Below are 24,479 nucleotides of genomic sequence, written 5' to 3' on the forward strand. Positions count from 1 at the left end.
CTACCTTTAAGGTTTACAAAGATAACCAGGGTACAATTGCTTTAGAAAAGAATCCTGTCAGCAGACAGTGATGTAAACATTGTGTTTTAATTATGTTTGTTTGTTTGTTTCCAAATTTATAAAAAATAAATGTGGAGGGGTAGGAAGAGAGAGAGAGCAGTATGCTGGGGCCATTACTGGGTATACTGAAACCAGAACACACTGAAAGGAAGTGACACGCTATATCTTTAACACATCCTGTGTTAAAATGCGAGTGTGGTGTAATTGACCACACACTACCCATGAAGAGTGTGTGTGTGTGTGTGTGTGTGTGTGTGTGTGTGTGTGTGTGTGTGTGTGTGTGTGTGTGTGTGTGTGTGTGTGTGTGTGTGCTGTCATTGTGTAATATAATGCTGTCTACGTTTAGGACAGTGGAGATACGTACGTATATTCAAGTGTTGGTCCAAGTTGGACCAAATAACTGCTAGAAGAATTGAAGTCATAAAGGTAGAAACTTAAATGGCAGTGGCTCGTCATTCTGAAGACATTGAGCTCCAAGAGGAAGATACAAACTACGAGAATGACACCACCACCACAGCAAGAAGAATTCAGACAGAAATAGCTGCAGAGGGACATTATGAGCGCCTTGATCTGCAAAAGATAGACGATGCAGTCTATGAAGATCTTAAAATCAAGACCAAGAAGGAGAAAGATCTAGAGAAGATACTACAGTCTGGTAAGATAACCGTAACTAAAACATCGCAGATAAAAATGTGTGTGTGTGTGTGTGTGTGTGTGTGTGTGTGTGCGTGCGTGCGTGCGTGCGTGCGTGTGTGTTCGCATTTTTACATTTCTTCCAATTCTTTTATTTTTAATATTGATTTTTATTTTTATTTTATAAGAGACAATACAAACAGTACAAACAGTACATCAACAAGACGTAACAAGACAAACACACACCAGACTGTAAAGCATATCAAACACGGGTAATTTACCTATCAAAAGAAAGTACAAAAGTACAAAAGTTGGTCACCTGCTAAATAAAAGTACACACAATTGGACACATTCTAGAGCCGTTATAATTCAATCATACAGAAGTAAGATGGTCCATGACCGGGCCCCAGATGTACTCGAATGCCGCTATACTGTCCTGCTTATCGCAGCGCAGCCTCTCCAAATGTATAATTGATATAATTTCAGTGAGCCATCTGTTGAAACACGGTATAGTAGGGGTCTTCCATTCAGATAAGATAATTCTTTTGGCTACTAGTGTACCAAGCATGAGTGTCTGTTGGACAGAGTACGGCAGAGAATGAGAAGCTTCGGAGCAACCAAACAGGACAGTTAGTGCATCAGGCTCAATGTGAATACGATATACACTACTGTACCATGCAAAAACGCTTTGCCAGAATGAAACAAACCTTGGGCACAACCAGAACGTGTGTCCCAGCGTGCCCTTGGAAATGTTGCATCTGTCACACAAGTATCAGAAACAGTTGCCTATGTTATTCATTTTAACTTTGGAGTAATGTAATCTGTGTATCACTTTAAACTGAACAAGCTACAATCTGGCGTTGACTGAGCCAATTCTTCTAATTCTTAACAGCTATAATGTATACAGTTTCCTCTACATGGCATGGCAACCAGCCCGATAATAATGTTGCTGATGCAGTACATTAGTTATCTAGTAACCAAGTAACATTGTTCCAAGTTATTGTTCTTGGTGTGGTCAGCCCTGTAGCCATCTCGCTCAGTCGCTGCGCACCTAGAAGCTGTATTTTCTGTTGCAGGTCAGCAAACAGTGGGACGGCGTCTCAAAGATGCTGCTCCGTGGATCCTGTGCGTGATACTGGCACTGCTGGCTGTGGTCACAGGTCTGGCTGTGCACTGTGAGTATTCCATGTCACAAATCGCAATTAACCCAATCCTTGATTTGACTGCTCAATTGAATCAATGTCTATGACTTGTGTTAGATGAAGAAAGTGTTGTTAACAAATTATGAAAATAAAAAAGAATATTAACATTGAACATCATTGTCACAAAGCTAATATTCCACACAGATGTGACCTCATCTTGAACAGTACTGTAGCTAATTGTGTTTATCATCACCACTTTTGTCCTTTGCAGATAATTCAGACAATAAGCAGTTGCAGATCAGACTTGACAACTTTGTGCTGGAGCTGGAGGAACGTTTACAACATGAAGTAAACCAACTTAGAGAGGCAGCAGGTGAGAGACATCTATGAAGGGATACCGTAAAGTGAATTATTTACTGTATATTTTAATTGTTAGAGATGAAGTGGTATCTTCACGGGGATGAAATCATAATAGCTTTCTTTTAGCTTTTAAAATGGCAAATTCTTTGAAGAAAACTGTTGACATGAATAACATGTCCCAATACAACATCACTCAATGACTCTTAATATGTAAAAACAAAAGTAAGAGAGAGAGATTAATAGACAAAAGGAAACAAATCAAATGTTTTGTGCACATCCGACCTCTTGTCCCAAACCATGTCATTCTGCTAATATTATTGAGGAAATTTCAGGTTTTACGTTATTATTATTATTACCCTTATTATTATTATTATTATTATTATTATTATTATTATTACCCTTATAGCATGTGTTAGATTTGATTATCAGTGCATTGGAATATAATAATCCTCCTGTTTGATGTTTAGACAAGGTGTGTCCCAATGGATGGCAGAAGTTTGGATTCAGATGTTATCAGCGATCCCCTGAAGCGAAAACGTGGGAGAAAAGTAGACAACACTGTCTGAAGGCAGGAGGAGATCTGGTGATAATTAACCGTAAAAAAGAACAGGTTAGTGTGTGTGTGTGTGTGTGTGTGTGTGTGTGTGTGTGTGTGTGTGTGTGTGTGTGTGTGTGTGTGTGTGTGTGTGTGTGTGTGTGTGTGTGTGTGTGTGTGTGTGCATTCCCAACATTCACAAATACATATGAATGTGATATAATTCAGTGATTATAAACAAATCATTAATGCATGATTAAAAATGTATGATGGTTAAATCTTGGACAAATCATCAGGAATTCATCAAAGAACTGGCCAGTGGGAAAGGAGGGTCTTGGATTGGTCTGAACAAGACTGAAGGAAAATGGACATGGGTGGATGGTAAACCATTGACAACAGGGTGAGACATTTTACAAGTATTTATAGGCCTATTGTAACTCTATCAACGGCACTGTAAGTGAGTGACTGAGTGAATGTGGTTAATTATATTATCTTGTTTACTTTGCAGATACTGGGCCAGTGGAAGGCCTAAAAACAATACAAACAATAACTGTGTCAAGTACAATCACAATCAAGGAGACTGGGAAGATGCCATATGTGAAGAAGACTTCCGCTTCATCTGTGAGAAGTGATGTTTCTACCACTTGTCTCTGTTTATGAAACTGCAGCTAACTGTTCTACCTTGTGAAGTTATACTGTAACAACAATTAGTAGCACAACAGAGAACATTGTCAACCCCAACTCCCGAGGGCAGGGTTGACCCTGACATTTTACAGTAGCTCAATAGTACAGCTTTAGTATAGTAGCTTTAATGTATTTTTTTGTACACCTCCAAAGGTATAAAAAGATTAAAAGCTGTTTTACTTTAGCATATTTTTATTACACATCAGCCTGAAAAATGCATTGTATTCTTTTTTAACAGTTCAGTACCATATAAAAGAATAGAAGAGGGATGTAAACAAAGTCAGCCAGGCCAAAATGATTATTTTATCATTATTTTACGCTTTTTGTGGTCATTTCTGAATTGAAAGACATATATGAAGCTTCATCTTTTTTATAAAATATTTTCGACATTATTTTTATTGTAGCGTCCGTTTTTCAAGAAAAAGTTGACTATAGCTCCTGTAAATAAATTATTTGCATTGTGGCTGAAGAGCTGTGCGGCCTCTTTATTTTTAATCATTATTATCTGCGTGCTCAGCTTAGATGTGTGCTCCTCCTTTTGTGCTTTCTTGATATCTTCCCTTATAGACACAAACTGTATCAGATATCATTATGGTCAAATTACTTTGGCAGAGGTTTGGGTGTATACTGTTACCTTGCCATGATCTAACTCCAAAGATTGGCAAGATATTGTCAATAGAAGATACGTTATATATTATTCAAAAATAGTCTTCTCGTTGGATAACATTGCACAATGTTATATATTATTCAAAAATAGTCTTCTCGTTGGATAACATTGCGCAATGAAACAGGTCTCAAAGTCACTCTTTTTAGCACATGAACAAATCCAAACAAATCTTATTCTGTTACAAATTACAAAACAAATTGTTAATATAATTGATATAAAATGTAAAATTCCTGTTGATTTTGTGAATCAAATTAGGATACACACGAGAGAGAGAGAGAGAGAGAGAGAGAGAGAGAGAGAGAGAGAGAGAGAGAGAGAGAGAGAACTGGGAAGCATAGGTAGGTAGGCCCACCTCCCTTCCTTCAAAACCACACTCAAAAACCCACCTCTTCTTCAGGGTAGTCTTTCCTAGCTGTGGCCGAGTTAAGATGTCCCCCCCAACCCATGTTTGGTCATGTTTACTTGTGTGTTTAAATAGTTTTCAGTTCAAAATACAATGCTGTAACTGTTAAACCATTTACACTTCTGCTTGTCATTAATTCATTAAAAAGACCGTTATTGGTATCAGATGTCCGGGTAAACTGTAATCCTTCTGGATATTATGAGGCAGTTTACAATCCTAGTGCAACCTCTGCTTCATAGCTACTGTCTCTATCTATCCACTTCCGTCTGACTGTCAATCATCGATCCAAAGAAGATGACAATAATAAGATGTTGAAGTGATGTCATGCCATGTCTGTTGTCAGAGAGCAGGTAACACTGGTGTTAAACAAAGGTATCCTGTTGGCAACAGGAATCCTACTAATCTGAAGAGAGTATTGAGCATTCAGTTACTTCAGCAACATGGGGCAAGATATTGTGGGACACATTGCTTCATTAGCATAATACTGTATTAATAATGTACTAAATGTATGATGTGAACTTAACTTACTACAGTATAACATAACTGTATCCCCAAAGGCTGGCCTAAAAAAAAGAAAAGAAAAAAGAAAAAAAATGGCGCCTGCATACAAAAAAAGAATAATAATCATTAATCAGTGCATGTGCACCATAGGTGCATGTATAAACATACTATCCAGTAAAACAACAGATCCTGTTGCAATTGATTAAATAAAGATTAGGCAGAGCATAAGCTTTATTTACTTTGCAGGTACTGGGCCAGTGGAAGTCCTTATAACAATACAGTGTGTCAAACAAGCAACTATGTCAACCTGTCCTTTGCTCTCATTGGCTGTAGCAGGGCTCTGCTCTCAATATTGGTCACAACTCAGCTCATACAACAGGACGTCCAGAGCTTCAGATATCATGCTTGTGTTGCAACCAACGAGCCAACATGTTCACGTCTCCCAGTTCTCCGCTCCCTCCACTGGCCCCTGGTTGCTTCCTGCACAGAGTGCAAAACACTGATGTTGGCCTTCAAAGCAGCCAAAGGTATGGCAGCTCATACATACGTACCTTCAATGAAATCTGTGATCAATGTTGATTTATTGATGTTGACCTTTTGCTGTCCTTACTATCGCTCTGGATTAAGAGCGTCTGCTAAATGCCTAAATTGTAAATTTTGTTGCGTATTTGAACCGTAAATAATTTACTTATGAAATATGTATATCTGAAAGTAAAATGCCCTTTTTATTTATTATTAAGCAAGGTAAAAGTGGAAATGTGATTAATTTATGTGATGTGGACTCAACTTTGGTGAAAATTAGAATGATCCGAGAGGTTCTGATGGTGAAGGTCTGAAGATGCTTGTTGAAAACCCATTTGGCAGTTGGTGAGCGTCATATGTGTAACCACTTTTCATATGAATATCCTGTTCTGTGTGTGTGTGTGTGTGTGTGTGTGTGTGTGTGTGTGTGTGTGTGTGTGTGTGTGTGTGTGTGTGTGTGTGTGTACCCATGCATTTGCACACTTCCTTTTTGCTAGAGTATTGAGACAACCAGTCACAGACTAGTCTTGTGTAGCCAAACAACTATTCTACAATCTACAATTATTATTATTATCTTTTTTTTTGTGAGACAACAGTCTGGTCACGCGAGACTACAGACATACAAGGACCGTGTACAGTTGGAGGTGAGGGAATTGACAGAGGACAGAGTGGTGAACATCTATTTGTGCGTGGGCGATTTGAGAAGTCGTGACATCGTCCCTGAACAGGAGGATACGATGGGAAACACAGCTGGATGCCATACTCGGGTGATGTCTTTCCTGGAGCTAGAACAAGGTGATTTCATTCAGATTTTCTTGCAGCACAAATCTACAATTTATTTCATTGTAAATCCTTCACTATCATTGCTTTGATGTGTAATCTAGAAGAAGAAAAAATTGAGAGAGAGAGAATGTTGGTTAGGTCACTGCTCTTTGGTTGATTAGTTCACAGATCTTTTAATGGCCACCAAGAATGGTAGTATCTATCTCTGCAAAAATTGTTCTTAGAACAGGGGTCTTCAACGTTTTCAGGCCAAGGACCCCTTATTTGAGAGAGAGATGAAGCAGGGACCCCACCTTTTCAGAGATTCCATATAGTTTCATCGTTTGTCAGCACAATCATCTGTGTATTTTGGATTGTACTTTGTCTGCTCTTTTTCCCCTCTACACCAAAGCTCTTTGCTAAAAATAGCAGATCTACAAGCTACGACGGAAACATTTTTCTGTCACTCAAAGATTTGGAGGACCCCCTGTATTAACTCTGAGGACCCCCTGGGGTCCCGGACCCCCTGTTGAAGACCCCTGTCTTAGAACATAATCAAAGCTTCAAATTCATCACATTTCCATCATTATTTGTACGCATGCTCTTTTAACCACATTCAACCCGGCATCCCTTTTTTGGACAATTTCTTTCAGTAATAGGCTTTGTATATTTCAGTAATAGGCTTTGTATATGTCGGTTACTAGAGGTTCGGGGCGCTGTGAAGCCCTCACACCTATACACCGCCCACTGATCGGACCGATATGTCTGAGTCATAGCGTTGGGGGCTTTGTTTGGTGTATCTACTGGGGCTGTTAGACTTTTAAAGGCCAACCACAACAAGTACAATTTTTAGGTATTTGTACTTTACTGGAGTATTTCCAATAGATTTACTTCTACTCCACTACATCTCGGATTCAGATATTGTACTTTTCCTGCACATTTATTTGAACAATTTAGTTACTAGATACTTTGTAGATTTAGATTATTTAAAAAAATACATATATTAAGCCATATATCAGTTTTGGCTATTTGAAAATAGCCGTTCTACAAGCTCACACTGTGTCGACGTGATGCATTGTGAGCTTGTAGATCTGAGATTTTCAAAAGATGTTTGTACATCTGAAGACTTGAAATGGGCCATTCTGCATAATGAGTACTTTTACTTTTGGTACTTTAAGTACATTTTGATGCCAATATCTTTTTTTACTTTAACACAAGTACATTTAGAATCCCAGACATTTTTATTTGTAACAAAGTAAAACATGTGAATACTTTTTCCACCACTGGTTGTACTTTACACATGAGGAATAAAAACAGTAGCTTATGGGTTCACAAGATTCTTTGTCCCATTGTGGTGTGGACTCTGCCATCCACTTCAGTTAGATTGATTATTATAACAATACATTGAGTTATCATTCAGTTACAGTATAAGCTCAGAAGCTGTGTTTTCTGTTTCTGTTGTCAACAGAGAGAATCCTGTCGATCCTGTGTGTTATTCTGCTGATGGGGACCATCGTCCTGGCTCTGCAGTGTGAGTATTCCATGTCACACTCAAAACAACTACAAGATGTGGTGTACTGTATTCCATGCACCACGTCACACAGTGAGCGTTGTCTAACTGTGAAAACTATAAAAGCCACAATGGCATTAAGCCTTGATGTGACTTCTCAATTTCATGTAATTCTTTGTTTTTACTTTTTACGTATTTTTGTGTGTATTATTACTTGTACTGTATGTTGCTGTCGGACAGAAAACTTTGTATCCGAATTTGTCTCTACAAAAGAAGATAAATTATTAGACGATCTAAAAGCTCACGTGTCGCAATGCAATGCGTAGTGAGAATGTGGATCGGCTATTTCCACAATTTTACAATCATTTTGAAATAATAATAATAGTTTGGACATAAAAGGTTTCCACCCGACAGCAACGATAAGTATGGTGGAGAAAGTGTTGTTAACAGATCATGCATGTAAAAAAGAACATAAACGTTGCATTTTCTTCTTCACAAAGCTAAAGTTCCACACAGGTATGTGACCTCATCATGAACAGCTACAGCTGTGTTTATCATCACCACTTTTGTCCTTTTCAGATGATATCGACAACAGGCAGCTTCGACAAAGCAGGCGAAACATGATAAACTGACCCTGAAGAGAGACGGTGGCAAACTAGAGGCAGCGGGTGCAGAGAGGTTACAAATATAATATGAAGGGACAGTTTATTAATTAATGCATTAGTATTCATATTTTAGTTGTTGTTAGGGATGTAACATATATCCTGTTACCCAACATTTGCGGACATTATACATATATACACAAAAGGACTCAAGCCAAATGGCCATCATACTGCTACCTAAAGAGGTGCCTCTTGTCTATTTGCTAGGTAAGTAAATCAAGGGACAAAACACCATTGTGAAAAACATAGGAGAGACTATTGAAATGGAAAACCCATACATTTTTCCATTAGGGATTTCTGAAATATTTATATAAATTATTTTAAGCCGGGGACCAAGCCATCCTGGCTTCTGGACAGTGAATCATAAACATAAAACATTTGATTCTGTGTCTTAATGTTTAATTAATACTAGTCCTTGCTCGTTCGAACATAATGTGCTCTGAATCATGTGCAGTTTGGGTTATGGGGTGTGCACCGTATGTGAGGGATTGAATGTTGGACAACCCAGACGTATAATAGTGATGTCAGTCATCTCCAAATTTGGGCACTGTGGCTGTTATCATGGCAGCGGTATCAGTGATGTCAGTCGGAAATCTCGATGGGAAAAATCGTCCTCTGGAAGTTAGACAGGCTACCTCACTGGCCACTTTTAAGACTCTTCTAAAGACTCAAGTAGGTCAGGAGTGGTGGTAACACACAGGAGTTTGTCCCCGTTGAGCCTCTATCATAGTCCAAGGTGAAGAGCCATCACCTCACCGCGGTGTAGTTTAAAACTACACCAAGGTGAGGTGATAGCTCTTCACCATGGACTATGATAGAGGCTTTAAATTACGCTGGACAACTGGGAGAGAGATGGATTGCAGAGGTGGAGCATCCAAGCCGTGCTAATCATACGCTGAGTTGGCGGTGCCTGGGATCGTACCCACGACTTTGTGGTCCAAAGGTGAGAGCTCTACTGACTGAGCTCCCTGAACTCTTGGACTCTATTGTATTGTGACTCTATTGTATTGTATAATATAGCCTATATTTCTTTTCTTGCTTTAATTGAACTGTCTGTGTTTTGTTTTTCTTTCGCCACAATGTTTGTTGTGATTTGTGTTATGAAATATTTTGTAAACTTGTTTTTGTGAGCGCTGGGATTTGGAAGTGAACCGTCTCTGCCTTTACATAACCTAACAAACTAGCCTATGTAATCGGTGCATACAACCTGTGTTGTTGTGAGCTTGATACCACAATTAAATTAAATGATTTATTCATGTATTCGTTTGTTCATTTATGTATGTATGTATGTATGTATGTATGTATGTATGTATACATACATACATACATACATACATACATACATACATACACTACTGTACTTCATCTACACTACTTAAAGTAAAATTACTTTGGCAGAGGTTTGGGTTCGGTAGTTACCTTGCCATGATGTAACAGCAAATATTGGCAAGATATCAAGTTGCTCCGTTGATTAGAAATGTACAGTATATTCCAAAATAGTGCTTCTCATTGACTTGCAATTATAAGGTGTAATGATACAAGTAACTGCATCAATGTATCGATTTTAATTTCAAAAATCAAAGTATGTTGCTGTGTAAACAGCACCATATCATATTGTTTGACTTTGCATTGTATCGAATCGTTTTGCAATGCAAATAATCGATTGTATCGATACCAAGTACTTTATGTGTGTTGTATTTAGTAATTTTAAGAAGAAAGAGAAAGAGGGGTTTGATTACTTTTCCATTCCATATGGGTACATTTGTGTAATCTCTGTGTACATGCCAAGGTGCGGGTTTGTCCATATGTGTTCAAATACAATGCCCAGAGAATCACTGTGTTTACTTATTTATATCCATAATCATAACATTTTCCCTTATTGAAACAGTAAATTCTCGCCATTTCTACGTGTCATTATTTCGACTAAGGATTAGGGTTAGGTTTTAGGCATAGTTTTACTGAGGTTAGGATAAGGGTTTGGGTTAGGTTTAGGCATAGTACCTTCACCAGGTTCACAAATGGAACGTCAAACAAGTTTTATGTCGCAAGAAGACACGCTCCCAAAAAGCCTGCACTATCCACACAGATTTAATATATTTACTAAATACTGTATCCATTTTAAATCATTAAAAAAATATACAGTATATGTGAGCACAAAATTGACCAGTGTTACAACAACAGGTCTTATCTTGCTGCTGTATATCGGAGAGAGAGAGAGAGAGAGAGAGAGAGAGAGAGAGAGAGAGAGGGAGAGAGGGTGGGTGGGTGGGTTTCCTGGTTTCACTATGACTCAGAAGAGTGTGTGTGTGTCTGTGTGTTTGTGTGTGCGTGCGTGCGTGCGTGCGTGCGTGCGTGGGTGGGTGGGGGGCTGCATGTGTGAATGTGTGCACACATATCTGTCTTGTACTTCCTTATTGCTATACAGTTGTCCGTGGCAACCAGCTAGAGACACACAGAGAGACACCACTGCCCTGACGTTGTGACGCGTTGTGATTCTTGTAGCTTGTAGATCAGCTATTTTTGGTGAACCTTCCCCCCAAATAGGCATGCTGGGTGGTTAAACGTCAAGTATAAAGTTATTCTCAGTCAGTTCTGTTGGAAACGGATATTTCTCCATTATGATGTAAGATTCTAAAAATTAACAGTGTAACTCAGGGGTGCTGGGGATGAAAAAGTTATTTACAGGGGTGCCCTGAGTCAAAAAAGTGTGAAAACCCCTGGTGTAAAGTAACTAAGTACATTTACTTAAGTAACATTTTGAGGTAATTGTACGTTTACTTCTACCCACTTTAGCTCTATTTTATACCTTGTCTATTTGAAAATGGACGATGTACAAGCTCGGCTATTTTCAAACATTTTGTTCTTTTACTTTTGGTACTTGAAGTACATTTTGATGACAACACTTTCATACTTTTACTCAAGTACATTTTGAATTCCGTACTTTTACTTGTAACTGAATCCTCCTGTCCCCTTACACCCCTCCCTGCAACCGTAGATCGGCAGAGTATTTTCTACATTGCAGTACTGATACTTCTACTCTAGTAAGTATGTGAATACTTTTTCCACCACTGGCGGAAACCTACACTTTCTAACCACCTGCCCCCTCTACCAAGACATCAGACACACATGCTGTACTTCCCACAGGCAGTGACAATACTGCCGTGTGCAAACACTGCTGCAGCAACATGTGTGAGCTGTTGTGACGGAGGATGTCCACTGAAACACAGCCACCCTAAGGTCTATTAACCAAATGTGCACTCCTGCTCTATCTGCACAGCGTTGATATCGGTACAAAGGACTACTGAACATGCAAATAGAGCAACCGTGTTACCTTTGAATACGTTCAGACAACTACTGGCACTGTTTTCCTCAAAGGTTTTATATCATATGCCAGCTAAACAGTGAAATGTTGCAATTTGGTCAACAAATCTTTATACCAAGATATCCCTGTATGCTTAGTTATAACAGCTAAGTCTCCAGTTTTTTGCAAGCTGATTTTCCTGATCCAATATGACACAGTTCTATTTACACGGCTCTTTATTCAGTTTAATTTATTTGTATTCATTTTGTATTTTTTGCCAATGCATACATACGGTTTCTCATGCCAATAAAGCCCCTTTAATTGATTTGAACTAACTGGATGTGGGTAAAATATATTATGTGACCATTTGCTTTTACCAGTGGAAGGCCTCATAATGATACAGACCTTAACTGTGTACTAAGCTACAGGCTGAAGCAGGGAGACTGCATGGATACTGATTGAAAGGAAGACGTCCGCTGTATCTGTGAGAAGTGAGGTTCAACCACCAGTCTCTTAAACTGTATAGTAGTAAAACTTAGAAAAAACGAAACGTTACTGAATAGAATACAATCTTTTGAAAGGGAGTGAGTCTATGTTCCCTCAGCCCTACCCTTTTAGCAGCAGTTCTCAAACTATGGGTCCCGACCCAACATAGGGGAGATGACAGTGGGGTCGTGCATTGGGAACCAGAAAATAAATAAATAATAATATCAAGAAACGTTTAAAAAAAGTGCGGTCGTCGCCACTAACCATAGAATTAAAGCGACCAATATACGGCAAGTCGGCAACTTGACTACACACTCCGCCTCCAACACAACACCGAAGGAGGAGAAACAAGAGAAACACAAGACTTGTGCAGAGGAATTATGTTCAATGTGCACAGGCGGCTTAAAACAGCCATTGTGGGTATGGGGTCGCCAAAGAAGTTTGCTAATAATATGGGGTTGTGAGGTCAAAAAGTTTGAGAACCCCTGCCTTAAAGGACGGGGGGAACATATCTAGATAGATGACCCTGTTGAAACCACAGATATACAAGTTTAGATAGGCCTAGCTCTACTGTAGAAATGCTTACGCATATATTGCTATTGCATAACCAAAACATCTTCATATGACAGAGGCCTCCAAGGACTGATATACTGTATACACGCATGCACGCACACACACACGCACACGCACACACACACACACACACACACACACACACACACACACACACACACACACACACACACACATTCGTATCTATCTATCTAAATAGCATAAGCACTCTAAAGTATGTGCTTGAGGTGTGACAGAGATAAAGCCAGACAGCTAGAACAGACAGCAGCTCAGGCAGCAGGCTATTCTGCAACACTGAAGTGAATAAGACAATTAAAATTGTAAGCAGATTATTAAGTTATATCTTTTTACTTTAAGACATTGTGCATGTCACGCCCAAGAGTGTGAACTTGCTAGGTTCTGTGAAAAGGCATTTTTAACCTAGAAAGTTCACACTCTTGGCCGTGATGTGCATGAGACTCTAAACCCGAGTTCACACCTACGTCTCTAACAAAAGCTAAGGAAACGCCCGTTTCCTTCTGCTGCTTTGTGTTATTAAAAGTGTTGCATGTATACTTTTCTGTGACTGTCGACTACAGTTTGCTACCACTTTTATTGTATGCAACGCCCTGCACTGTACCATCATAACATCATCACCATTAAAATGTAATACATTTCATTTAACAAGGTGTCTGTATGAAATTTGAGTGAGAAGGAGAGGGCTGGGCTGAGGAGGGCATGCATACAGCAAAAGGCCAGAGGCTAGTAAACCAGGGCCTGCTTACACTTTTTCATGTATTTGGCCGTGGACCCCCTAACTCAAAATAGGTTGTTCCGGGGACCAATAATAGGGTTTCTTTTATTAAGGCAATATTTGTGCAAATGTGGACAAAATCAAAGTGGGCCTAATAAATGATAGATTACTACATAGCCCTTCCCTCCCCTCCCCCACCCATCTCCAGACAGAGTAGTTTTTATCCTGCACTTATCTTGCCTTAGAGTTAATATATTGGTAAATTCTCTTCACTTTTAAAATCATCCATTTCATTTTTTTTTGTCAGTTGAGGTGTCTGAAAAAAAAAACGACATCCCTTTTGAGGATGTGGGCCTGTACTGATGCGTTTACCCAATGTTTCCACCCCGGATGTGGCCAAGAGCGCATGATGAGATCAGTGTGGTTACATGGTTCACACTGCAGAAATGAACTCAACACAAATTCAGCAGTGAGACATGTGACTTTCCTTTTCCTATGAGCTGTGACAATGCTCTTTAAACGTTGCAACTTCATCTAAATACTACTGTTGGTCTATACAGCTTTAATTGGTTTAGGGCAGGGGTCTTCAACGTTTTCAGGCCAAGGACCCCTTAGTTGAGAGAGAGATGAAGCAGGGACCCCCCACACAACATTTTCATAGATTCCATATAGTTTCATTGTTTGACAGCACAATCATCAGTGTATTTTGGATTCATGTCAATTTGTGTTTTCAGATATTTAACTGTCATAAACTTGATCTTTCACTTTTCCCTCTACACCAAAGCTCTTTGCCAAAAATAGCCTTGTAGATCTGCTATTTTTGGCTGAAGTTCTCAGAACATGGACGCTAGGGTTCAAGAGGTTAATATAAAATCAAACCTCGGTTCGAAGTGGAGCGGTGAGTGTGTGTGTGTGTGTGTGTGTGTGTGTGTGTGTGTGTGTGTGTGTGCCTGCCTGCCTGCCTGCCTGCACAACAGCGCCCCTCCTTTAACTTGTGTGGCCACACAAGGTATTGCCAGGCTACAGACATACCCAGCCAGCCACATAGCCAGCCAGCCAGCCAGCCACAGACATACCTGTCTATTGGGAGCGCTTTCACCGCTCCAAAAAAGGAGAAAAAAAAGTTTCTATCGCTCAAAGATTTGGAGGACCCCCTGTAGTAACTCTGGGGACCCCGTAGGGGTCCCGGACCCCCTGTTGAAGACCCCTGGTTTAGGGCCTAAATGTCTTTCTTATCTTATCTTGTACCAACCAAAGAAGATAAACATGGGGAAGCAGCATTTAGTTTCAGCTCATATCTGGAACAAACTCCCAGAAAACTATTCTGTCACTGTAACTGTATCTGTCTATCCGTACATTTTTGCTTATTTTGTATTATAAACCCTAATGTCATTTTATAATTGTGCTTGCTTGATGTTTTGTGTAAAGCATATTGATTGCCTCGATGAAATGTGCTATATGACAAATAGAACTGCATTGCCTTACAACAGTGAGATTGGCAGGAACAGTGGAGCCATACAAACCATTTAAAGCTGTGCAACAGCACCCTCTGGAGGACACAGTGACATATTACAGACCCAGATGGTCTCTTTATAGTTCAGCTATCGCTCAGCTTAATAATGAATGAATGAATGAATGAATGAATGAATTCATTCATTCTTCATTCATTCATTCATTCATTCATGAAAAAAGCAGTATGGCAAATGGTAAAGTATTGAACTTAGTTCTTAGGCCTCACATATAACAGTCCCTATCAAGACCCAGAAAACTCCCTCAAGCCAAGTCTCACCTTCTCCTAGCCTTGGATCACAAAGACGGTCCTCTGTTTGGGATGATGAAAATACGGCGAACCAAAATGGCCACGGAATGGATGAAAATGCTTTTTATTGAACAATACAGAATAGCCTATAGGCCTATGTGTACTTCTGAGGGGCCATACATAATTGTAACATCTGTGGCCATGGGGTAAGCACTTTATATTTGAAACCTGCCCTGAACGTTTATATAATGTAGATGCATGGACCAAAAAGGGAGAAAGTGCAAACACTATTTTGAAGCTCATCCATGACATGGATGATCATGTATCAGGGATAACCTTCTTCCATTCTAGGCAGATACAGATCCTTTATCTGCAGTAACATCAAGGACAACTCGATTTGTTTCAACCTCTGTAATGGTGGAATGTGCTGTGAACTGTAGACAATCTGCATGCAGTTTATAGTCTTCACTGTACAAAATAATATCTTGTTGTCTTGACACTGTATATTTGATGGAGAGTTGGTTTTATTTAGCCAATTAATTTATGTCCTATTATATTTTCCTTTGCCCAAGGGTGGAATTCTTTTTTCTTTTTTCCCCCAAGACTTGTTATTAGTTGCCAAATAAATGTAGTGGAGTAGAAGGTTTACAATAGCCTATATTTGTGAAGACATATAGAGTAGGCTATCAATACAAATACTGAGGTAAAGTAAAAGTACCTTTGACATTAGTACACTACAGTTGACATTGGTACACTACAATATATTTTAAAGTAGTACAATATACCTAGTTAGTTAATTACTTTACACCACTGCAAATGTGTCACTTTTTCTTCCATTTAGGTGAGTTCTCTCTCACTATCACCAGAGGGCGCTCTTAGATCAGTTAATGTCCGGGAGGCTAATACCCTCCTCTTTTTAATGTTTTGTTTCTGCTTTCTTAGATCTTTGGTGTGATCATGGTTTTTATGCAAATGTTTATAGTAGCTTTGAGATTTGTAATTATCATTAATTATTATTATTAATTTAACATAATTACCTACTTTAAATAAAAGCTACATTAGAGAATAAAATAAAAACACCTTTTGACACACATAGAATCTTGCAATATGGGCTGTTACAGTGCAAACATGGACCCAAATGTCTATACCTCTACCCAGAGCACTGGGCCATAACACTTTAATTAATTAACATCACCTGCATGTTCTGCTTAAATGTGTGAGAACAACTTGCAAAGGCCTCAAAATCAGGCCTTTCAAAAATATCCGATCTACAAGCTCACAACATGGGGTTGTGGATCGGCTATTATCATGGTCAGCATCATTGTCAATATCATGGATGGACAAAGTCATGACAGTATCATTGTCAATGTCTGTTTCATGGTCAGCATCAGATAATGGCATGTCAGTATCATTGTCAATGTCAGTATCATGGTCAGTATCATGGTCAGTGTCATGGTCAGTGTCATGTCAGTATCATGGTCAGTGTCATTGTCATGGTCAGTGTCATGTCAGTATCATGGTCAGTATCATGGTCAGTATCATGTCAGTATCATGGTCAGTATCATGGTCAGTATCATGGTCAGTATCATGGTCAGTATCATGGTTAGTATCATGTCAGTGTCATGTCAGTATCATGTCAGTATCATGGTCAGTATCATGGTCAGTATCATGGCCAGTATCATGGTCAGTATCATGGTCAGTATCATGGTCAGTGTCATGTCAGTATCATGGCCAGAATCATGGTCAGTATCATGGTCAGTGTCATGGTCAGTGTCATGTCAGTATCATGGCCAGTATCATGGTCAGTATCATGGTCAGTGTCATGGTCAGTATCATGGCCAGTATCATGGTCAGTATCATGGTCAGTATCATGGTCAGTGTCATGGTCAGTGTCATGTCAGTATCATGGTCAGTATCATGGTCAGTGTCATGTCAGTGTCATGGTCAGTGTCATGGTCAGTGTCATGTCAGTATCATGGTCAGTATCATGGTCAGTGTCATGTCAGTATCATGGTCAGTATCATAGTCAGTGTCATGTCAGTATCATGGTCAGTATCATGGTCAGTACCATGGTCAGTATCATGGTCAGTGTCATGTCAGTATCATGGTCAGTGTCATGTCAGTATCATGTTAGTATCATGGTCAGTACTAGTAAGACACCCAAGGGTGGAATGCGACCTCAGGGTGACATGCAACCTCGCCCTAAAGGGCGAGGTCATGCCAATTCTTGACAATCTGGCCAACCACAGCGTTTCTCTGACGATTCTAGTTGTTGTCATTCTGGGGGGAGTTTGTTCATGTTTTTGTGAGGGTATCAACCCTAGGAGCTCAGCACACTCACAGAATCATGGCACACTCACAGAATCAATGTTATGCCCATACATGGATTTCCCTGACTATGTTATGTCAAAACATGCCCATATGTGGACATTACCAAATATGGGCATTTCCAGATATGTCCTTAATATTGATAACATTGGGACAGGGATCTCCATATATGGGCATGAAACATATGTTAATTAGTAAAGCCAAGCTTAGGTTTGATGCCTTGGGATTTCTATATTTGGACATAAGTGTGTACCCAATAGGTCATCATCTGGAAAGGTAGGGTGTAAATCAGAGTAAAGCAGGCTTTTGAGCTAGTTAGGGCCAGAGATTGATGACATCAGAAATCCCCATATATGGGCATAAAGGGATTTTGCTTTTGGGAATGCCCATCTATGGCATTTTTATTTTATTTTATCGTTTATTAATAAAAATACATGTATGTATCCATATACATATGGAGTTCAATATTGATGTTTCTGGAGAAGGTATGTTGTAAATGTATGCTACTTAGTAAGGGGCCTCGGGTTAGATACTCTTTGTATGGCCTCTGGAGGTCCTTGGCGTCGGTTAGTAGTATGCCCAGCACATAAGATGTGGGACGTCACAAAGCCTGCGGCCATGTATCATTTTCCATCAGGCCTGTTGGTTTTCACGCTCCAGTGCGGCGTTCATGCGCTGCAAGTCAATGGCAGACTTGGCAGTCAGACAGACAGCCATTGACTCCGGCCTAACAATGGCTACTTTCTATGACGGTAGTCCCATATGACATGATGGACTGGACTATCTCCATATATAGTGTTATCCACATTTCGTGTAGCTGCCCTGTACAGGAAGTGATGTCACAACTCGCTGACATCACACTGACATCACAGAGGCTTCGGAAGGACGGTCACGAGGCTTCGGACACTCAAGCGACACGATTCTTCAGAGTATATGCGACCTTCGGTCGCAATCACTGTGTTTTTTCTTTCCTCTAAACTTCTTCTTGGCTGCTCCTTCAATGTTGTATGTGTTATATCCTATGTATTTATTTCCCTACACATAACATGAGGCAGAAGCAACATCACATCACAACATTATGAATTGTGCGCTATTATTGCCTCTAGCAAAGTTTGCAGTGATGCAGACTTACGGAAATTGGGCACAGAGGGCTCTAAAAGTCTGCGAGAGAAAGAGAGACTGTCATGAATATGTTGATTCTACTGTGGGATAAGTGAACACACATCAAAGTCTGGGAGCCCAGACAATGATTAGGCCTCAAAACAATTCCCTCTTCAACACAGAAGTACTGTTGAGTTATGCAGGATTTATATTATGTTGTGCGTGGCGTCACAAACCGAAATAAACCCTTTACAAGCTAGGAGTCGATCATACTGTTGGTGCAAAACAAAGTATAAATCTATGTATAAATCAGCCCCTCAGTCCAGCTTCCCCCACCTCTTTCTCTTAAGAGTGTGTGTGCGTGCGTGCGTTTGTGTGCATGTGTATGGAATGTGTGTTTGCACGTGTTAATGAGTATCCCTTGTAGCCACATGTGGCACTGAAGACAGACATTTGAAAGAACTCAAGGCCACTCTAAAACACACACATGCACGCACGCACATGTGTGCACACACGCACGCACGCACGCACGCACACACACATTTGAACACAACAGAGCCACAGGTGTTAAGATAATGCAAAAGGAGCTGTAAAAGGAATTGATTTGGATTGAAAGCAAGGCCATAGAGGCTTTTCACACCAGCCATGTTGATGGGTAAACACACAGTGTTCATTTAACTCTGTGTGTATATCTTCTTAAAATTTGATTAACACAACATTCATTTGATTGAACAGTTGAGGGTATACACATACAACATCACTATATCTGTTATGTTGACATCTAGACCTACTGCACATACAGTATGAAACAGAGCTGCTACATTTAAATGCATTTTGAGAAAAAATAATGCTGTTATTTGTTCCAAAAGCTTTATACCCTGTACATATATAAAATGTCACAATGTGACATAGCTCTGTTTACACAATGCTGTACCCCCTCCCAATGTATATTATGTTCCCCATTTTCAACAGTTTTTATTTTGTTTGTGACACTTGCTTTGGCAATGTAAACGTATGTTTTCTCATGCTAATAAAGCTCCTTTGAATTGAATTGAAATTTGAATTGTGTGCCACTATGCTGGCATAATACTGTATATCTGAGAGTGGAAGTGATGTGTTTCACCTTGCAACAGTGTAAAGGACTAGATGTTACATTAATTATTTCTAATGCAATCTGGTGCTCAGAGATTCCGTGTTTTAAAGGGGTTTTGATCAAACTAATAATATGCCAGTCCCAAAATAAGTACAGTAAAGTATGTTGCCCTGAATCTTTAATTACTCCATATAACCTGCCATCCCTATTTTGGGCATGCCATTATAAAATGTAAAACGGGATTAGGTGGGGTTAATAGAGAACCTTTAAGTCTGTTGGTACTGTAGGTCATTCTGGATTTTGGTGGCAGCATACAAAGCATTTCTACCGATGTTTGAGCCCAATATTGGAGGAACGAGGTCAGATGATCTCCTGCTGTACACCAGAGCTGTTATTACATACTGTAGGTGGCGAGACTTAAGGGAGCGCTTGTCTGCGCGCCGTCTGAAGCAGACTTGAGCCACAAGCTAAAGCTACATGTTGCTTGTCAAAAAGGACAACTTTGCTTTTTTACAACAAGGTTCATATTTTAGATTGTAATTAGAGAAAAGAAAAGATGAGTGTTAAAATGTTTTCATTTACTGCTTTCTATTGTTTTAGCGATTTTAGTATTTTGATTTCAGTGGTTGGGGGCATGCGTACAAGTGGCTAAATGTGTCTTTTTAGACACAATAAGCCGGCAATTTCTTTGTTACTATTTACACCAGCCCCCATAAGCCACATCTCTGCCCATGAAAGATTGCGGAGAATCTTGGGAATGGGCTTATTGTGTCTAAAAATACATATTTAGCCACTTGCATGCATGCCCCCAACCTGGGGGCATGCATGCAAATCTAAATTGTTAAAATCACTAAAACAATAGAAAGCAGTAAATGAAAACATTTTAACACTCATCTTTTCTTTTCTCTAATGGCAATCTAAAATATGAACCCTTGTTGTAAAAAAAACGAAGTTGTCCTTTAAGTGATTTAAATTTTGAATCAACTGTGTGGAGGAAGTGAAGCCAACATTAACACGCCCACTTTTCCCCAGTAAGCTTGTTGGGAAACTTGTGGAAAGGGACAGAATCGTAAATTGTCCTCCCCCTATTTACCCCCTTACACTGCCTCGTGCGCGGCCCAAGTGAAAACAACGGTGCGCTCCCTGCGTCCATGACGACCCGTCTCAGCCAATCACAAGCCACCACTCGCCTGCCACAGAAACAATTATGGCACAGCGTTCACCTCTCATGGCCCCACGGTCCCTGTGAGTGCAGTGGAGGCTTGGCAGCTTGAGTCCATGCTGATGAGAAAGGTCTGTGTGCAGAGAGTCTGTCTGGGACCATATGGCCATCAATTATGCAAGAAAATCAGACGTTATGGCAGCTAACTATCCACCATGGTCGTTTAGTAGGGGTTTAACGATACATTTTAACAACGATACGATGCACATCACAACACATGGTTGACGATACGATACATGGACGATATTGGTTCATTCATGGCGATACGATATTCGATATAGTAACTATTTAGCAAAGAAATTAAATCTGTGTGAAATGTGTCAGTAGTGCATGTATTTTAAGGGGAAAATCTATTATTATGGATATAAATAAGTAAACACTGTGATTCTCTAGCAAATACATGGACATTATATTACACTATATGGACAAACGCACACCTTGACATGAACACAGAGATTACACACCTTTATCGATAGACCAAAAGTAGCTATATGGAATGGAAAGGTAATTAGACCCCTCAATGTTTTAATTTTCCTTCTTAAAATTGCTAAATACAAGGCACAAATACTTAGTTTCCATACAATCAATTATTTGCACTGCAAAACGATTCGATACCGATTATCTGCATTGTGAAACAATACGATATGAGATATACCGAGCCAAACGGTACGATATTTGCTTTTGCATATCGATATAGTCATTGCAAATCAAAATCGATTCAGTTACTATATCGTTACTCCCCTATCGTTCAGCACTGTGTAGGACCTTTTCCAAGTGGTTCAAATACTATGGTGCAGAAGTCCCTGATGATTTAAATGATCTACTACTGCATGGTAAATGGTGCATTTGTATAGGCTAGCGCCTTTATCCAAGGCACTTTACAAAGTGCATTCTATTCCCCCATTCGCTCACCAATGGCAGAGCAGAGGAAACCATGCAAGGAAGGCTAACCTGTGTCTTGCTCAAGGACACTTCAACACTAACTCAGCCCGGGATCGAACTCGGAACCTTCCGTTTCCCAAGCTGCTGCTCTACCTCCTGAACCACTGCCCCCTACTGTCTGTCATCCCACTAAGTTAAATGCCAATGCCATGGGTGTGTTTTAGGCATATGACGTAGCATGAACATGGTAGTGGGCTGCAATTAAAGGTCTAAGACTGTAAAATAAGCTAACTTTCTACACAAACATGAAGAATATAACAAGAAAATAACGTAAAACAATGAGCAAAGGGAGAAAGAAAGGGAGTCATTGAGCGATATTTTCGTCCATGCCTTATTTGAAATACTTCAAATTGACGATACATTGACACGTTGTGAGCTTGTAGATCAGCTCATTGAAATATTGAAAAAGGTTTTACAAAATAGCAAAAAAAAAATGGCAAAAGAGTTTAATTAGGGATAAGGGTAAGTCATGAACGAAATAGGGCCCTAAATACTGTTCTCATGAATGCACAGCATGTTTGTCCATCTAGGTCAGTTAGTAATTATATAAATCACCACCACCTGCTAGCAAAGAGAACAGCACCCCCCAAAGGCTAACATTAAATGCACCACTATGGGCTTTCTCACACATAAATTATTCCAATCAGAGCGGCTTCTCCCATTCCCTTGAAGAGCTACAGCAGGAGCTTGGGAGCACCGCTATTTAAATGACAGATTCTGGAAGTTGGACGGAGACGTGAGCAATTTTCTGCTGAGGAGACGTAAAAGTGTGCAACCATCTAGCAGTGATAAAATGATTTCAGGAGACATGTAGTCCATGGGCCAGACGGGTTGTCGGTATCAAAAAGGTGGCAAAGGTTACCATGCATTTTTGAAAAGCTCTATATCTGTAGATTATATTTTGGTATGATAACCCTTTCTTAGACACAGCTAAATTGGTGTTATCAGCCGCTGGAGTTGGTGTCCCATTAACTTTACATTACAGGGGAAAAAAGCAAAAAAATAATCTGCTTTTAGTAGCATAAGAGTGGTCAAACTAGGGGTTTGTCATGATGCCGAATCCATTGCAAGCATTTGTTTTGCACAAAAAACATTCCTTGGGCTATAAATGGCCTCAGAAAACGATGCATGTATGGGTGTGCATTCATGTTAGTCAGAGGCCTTAGGGTTTTATTTCTCGTGCTAATCAGTCTAAAAGCGCCACATTTTGCACAGATGTAGCCCAGGGCATGCTCTAATGATTTAGCTAGGGCGCCCGAGTCGGTGACCTTCGGGGTCGCCACAGCTCCAGAAAAACAATGGTTTAGTGATGAAAAGTGATGAGTCATCACTTTTCAGAGTTTTGTGGATGTTTTCTGGAGCCCGAAGGTCACCGACTCGGGCGCCCTAGCTAAATCATTAGAGCATGCCCTGGGCTACATCTGGTGCAAAATTTGGCGCTTTTAGACTGATAGCATGAGAAATAAAACCCTAAGGCCTCCGACTAACATGAATGCACACCCATACAATGCATCGTCTTCTGAGGCCATTTATAGCCCAAGGAATGTTTTTTTGTGCAAAACAGATGCTTGCAATGGATTTGGCATCATGAAAACCCCCTAGTTTGACCCCTCTTATGCTACTAAAAGCAGATTAATTTGTTTACATTTTTTCCTGTAATGTAATGTTCATGGGACACCAACTCTAGAGGCTGATAACACCAATTTAGCTGTGTCTAAGAAAGGGTTATCATACCAAAATATAATCTACAGATATAGAGCTTTTCAAAAATGCATGGTAACCTTTGCCACCTTTTTGAATACCGACAACCCGTCTGGCCCATGGACTAATGGGGGAAAGTGGCGTTTTATCAGTGGAAGAGGTATTCACATGTTTACTTGAGTAAAAGTATCACCCTATTGGAGAAAATAGTCTGTTACAAGACTACAATTCCAAGTCCAGGATAAAAAAATGTACTTAAAGTAAAAGTAAAAGTACAAAAGTATTGGCATCAACATAATATAATTAATGAAAATTTCTGGCTATCTTACCTTTCAAATTATTTATTTGGTGCCAAAAAAAATGTCCAGTTGTCCGGTTTTGAAAAGATTCAATATATTCCATTTTAGATTGAGCCGTCCTACCCGGCGTACCCGCCCTAGCCAAAGTGTAAGTGTAACATTAAACATATTTGTAATTATACAAGCATTTCTCTTAATGAAGACCAACAAAAAAGTCCTCAATGTCTATTTTTTATAATTCTGCTCTAGGCTACATGTGGGACATTTGATTTGACCCCTAAGTATAGTATTACAAATACTGTACACACCACACACACACACACACACACACACACACACACACACACACACACACACACACACACACACACGCACACACACACACACACACGCACACACGCACGCACACACACACACACACACACACACACACACACACACACACACACACACACACACATGGGTAACTCAACCCACCAGTAGGGGGCAAGCAAGTATAG

At 39.8% G+C, this 24,479-nt stretch overlaps 1 protein-coding gene and 1 long non-coding RNA gene across 2 annotated transcripts; both read left to right on the plus strand.

Annotated features, from left to right (window-relative positions):
* Window positions 1-498: 498 nt before the first annotated feature.
* On the plus strand, window positions 499-3,372 carry LOC308307642 (tetranectin-like protein; the record flags this gene model as incomplete). Its single annotated transcript, XM_080752907.1, has 6 exons — window positions 499-715; window positions 1,770-1,868; window positions 2,107-2,208; window positions 2,663-2,805; window positions 3,027-3,130; window positions 3,239-3,372. 6 exons carry the CDS (start codon window positions 499-501, stop codon window positions 3,360-3,362), a joined length of 789 nt encoding a protein of 262 aa, XP_080609033.1. The 3' UTR covers window positions 3,363-3,372.
* A 2,744-nt stretch (window positions 3,373-6,116) lies between these two features.
* LOC308307758 lies at window positions 6,117-9,169 on the plus strand. Its single transcript, XR_013963236.1, has 3 exons — window positions 6,117-6,302; window positions 7,738-7,800; window positions 8,359-9,169. It is a non-coding gene; the product is annotated as an uncharacterized lncRNA (long non-coding RNA).
* Window positions 9,170-24,479: the final 15,310 nt, after the last annotated feature.

Source organism: Nannobrachium achirus (genome assembly GCF_963921795.1).
Source record: "Nannobrachium achirus genome assembly, chromosome: 22".
Taxonomy (NCBI): Eukaryota; Metazoa; Chordata; class Actinopteri; order Myctophiformes; family Myctophidae; genus Nannobrachium; species Nannobrachium achirus.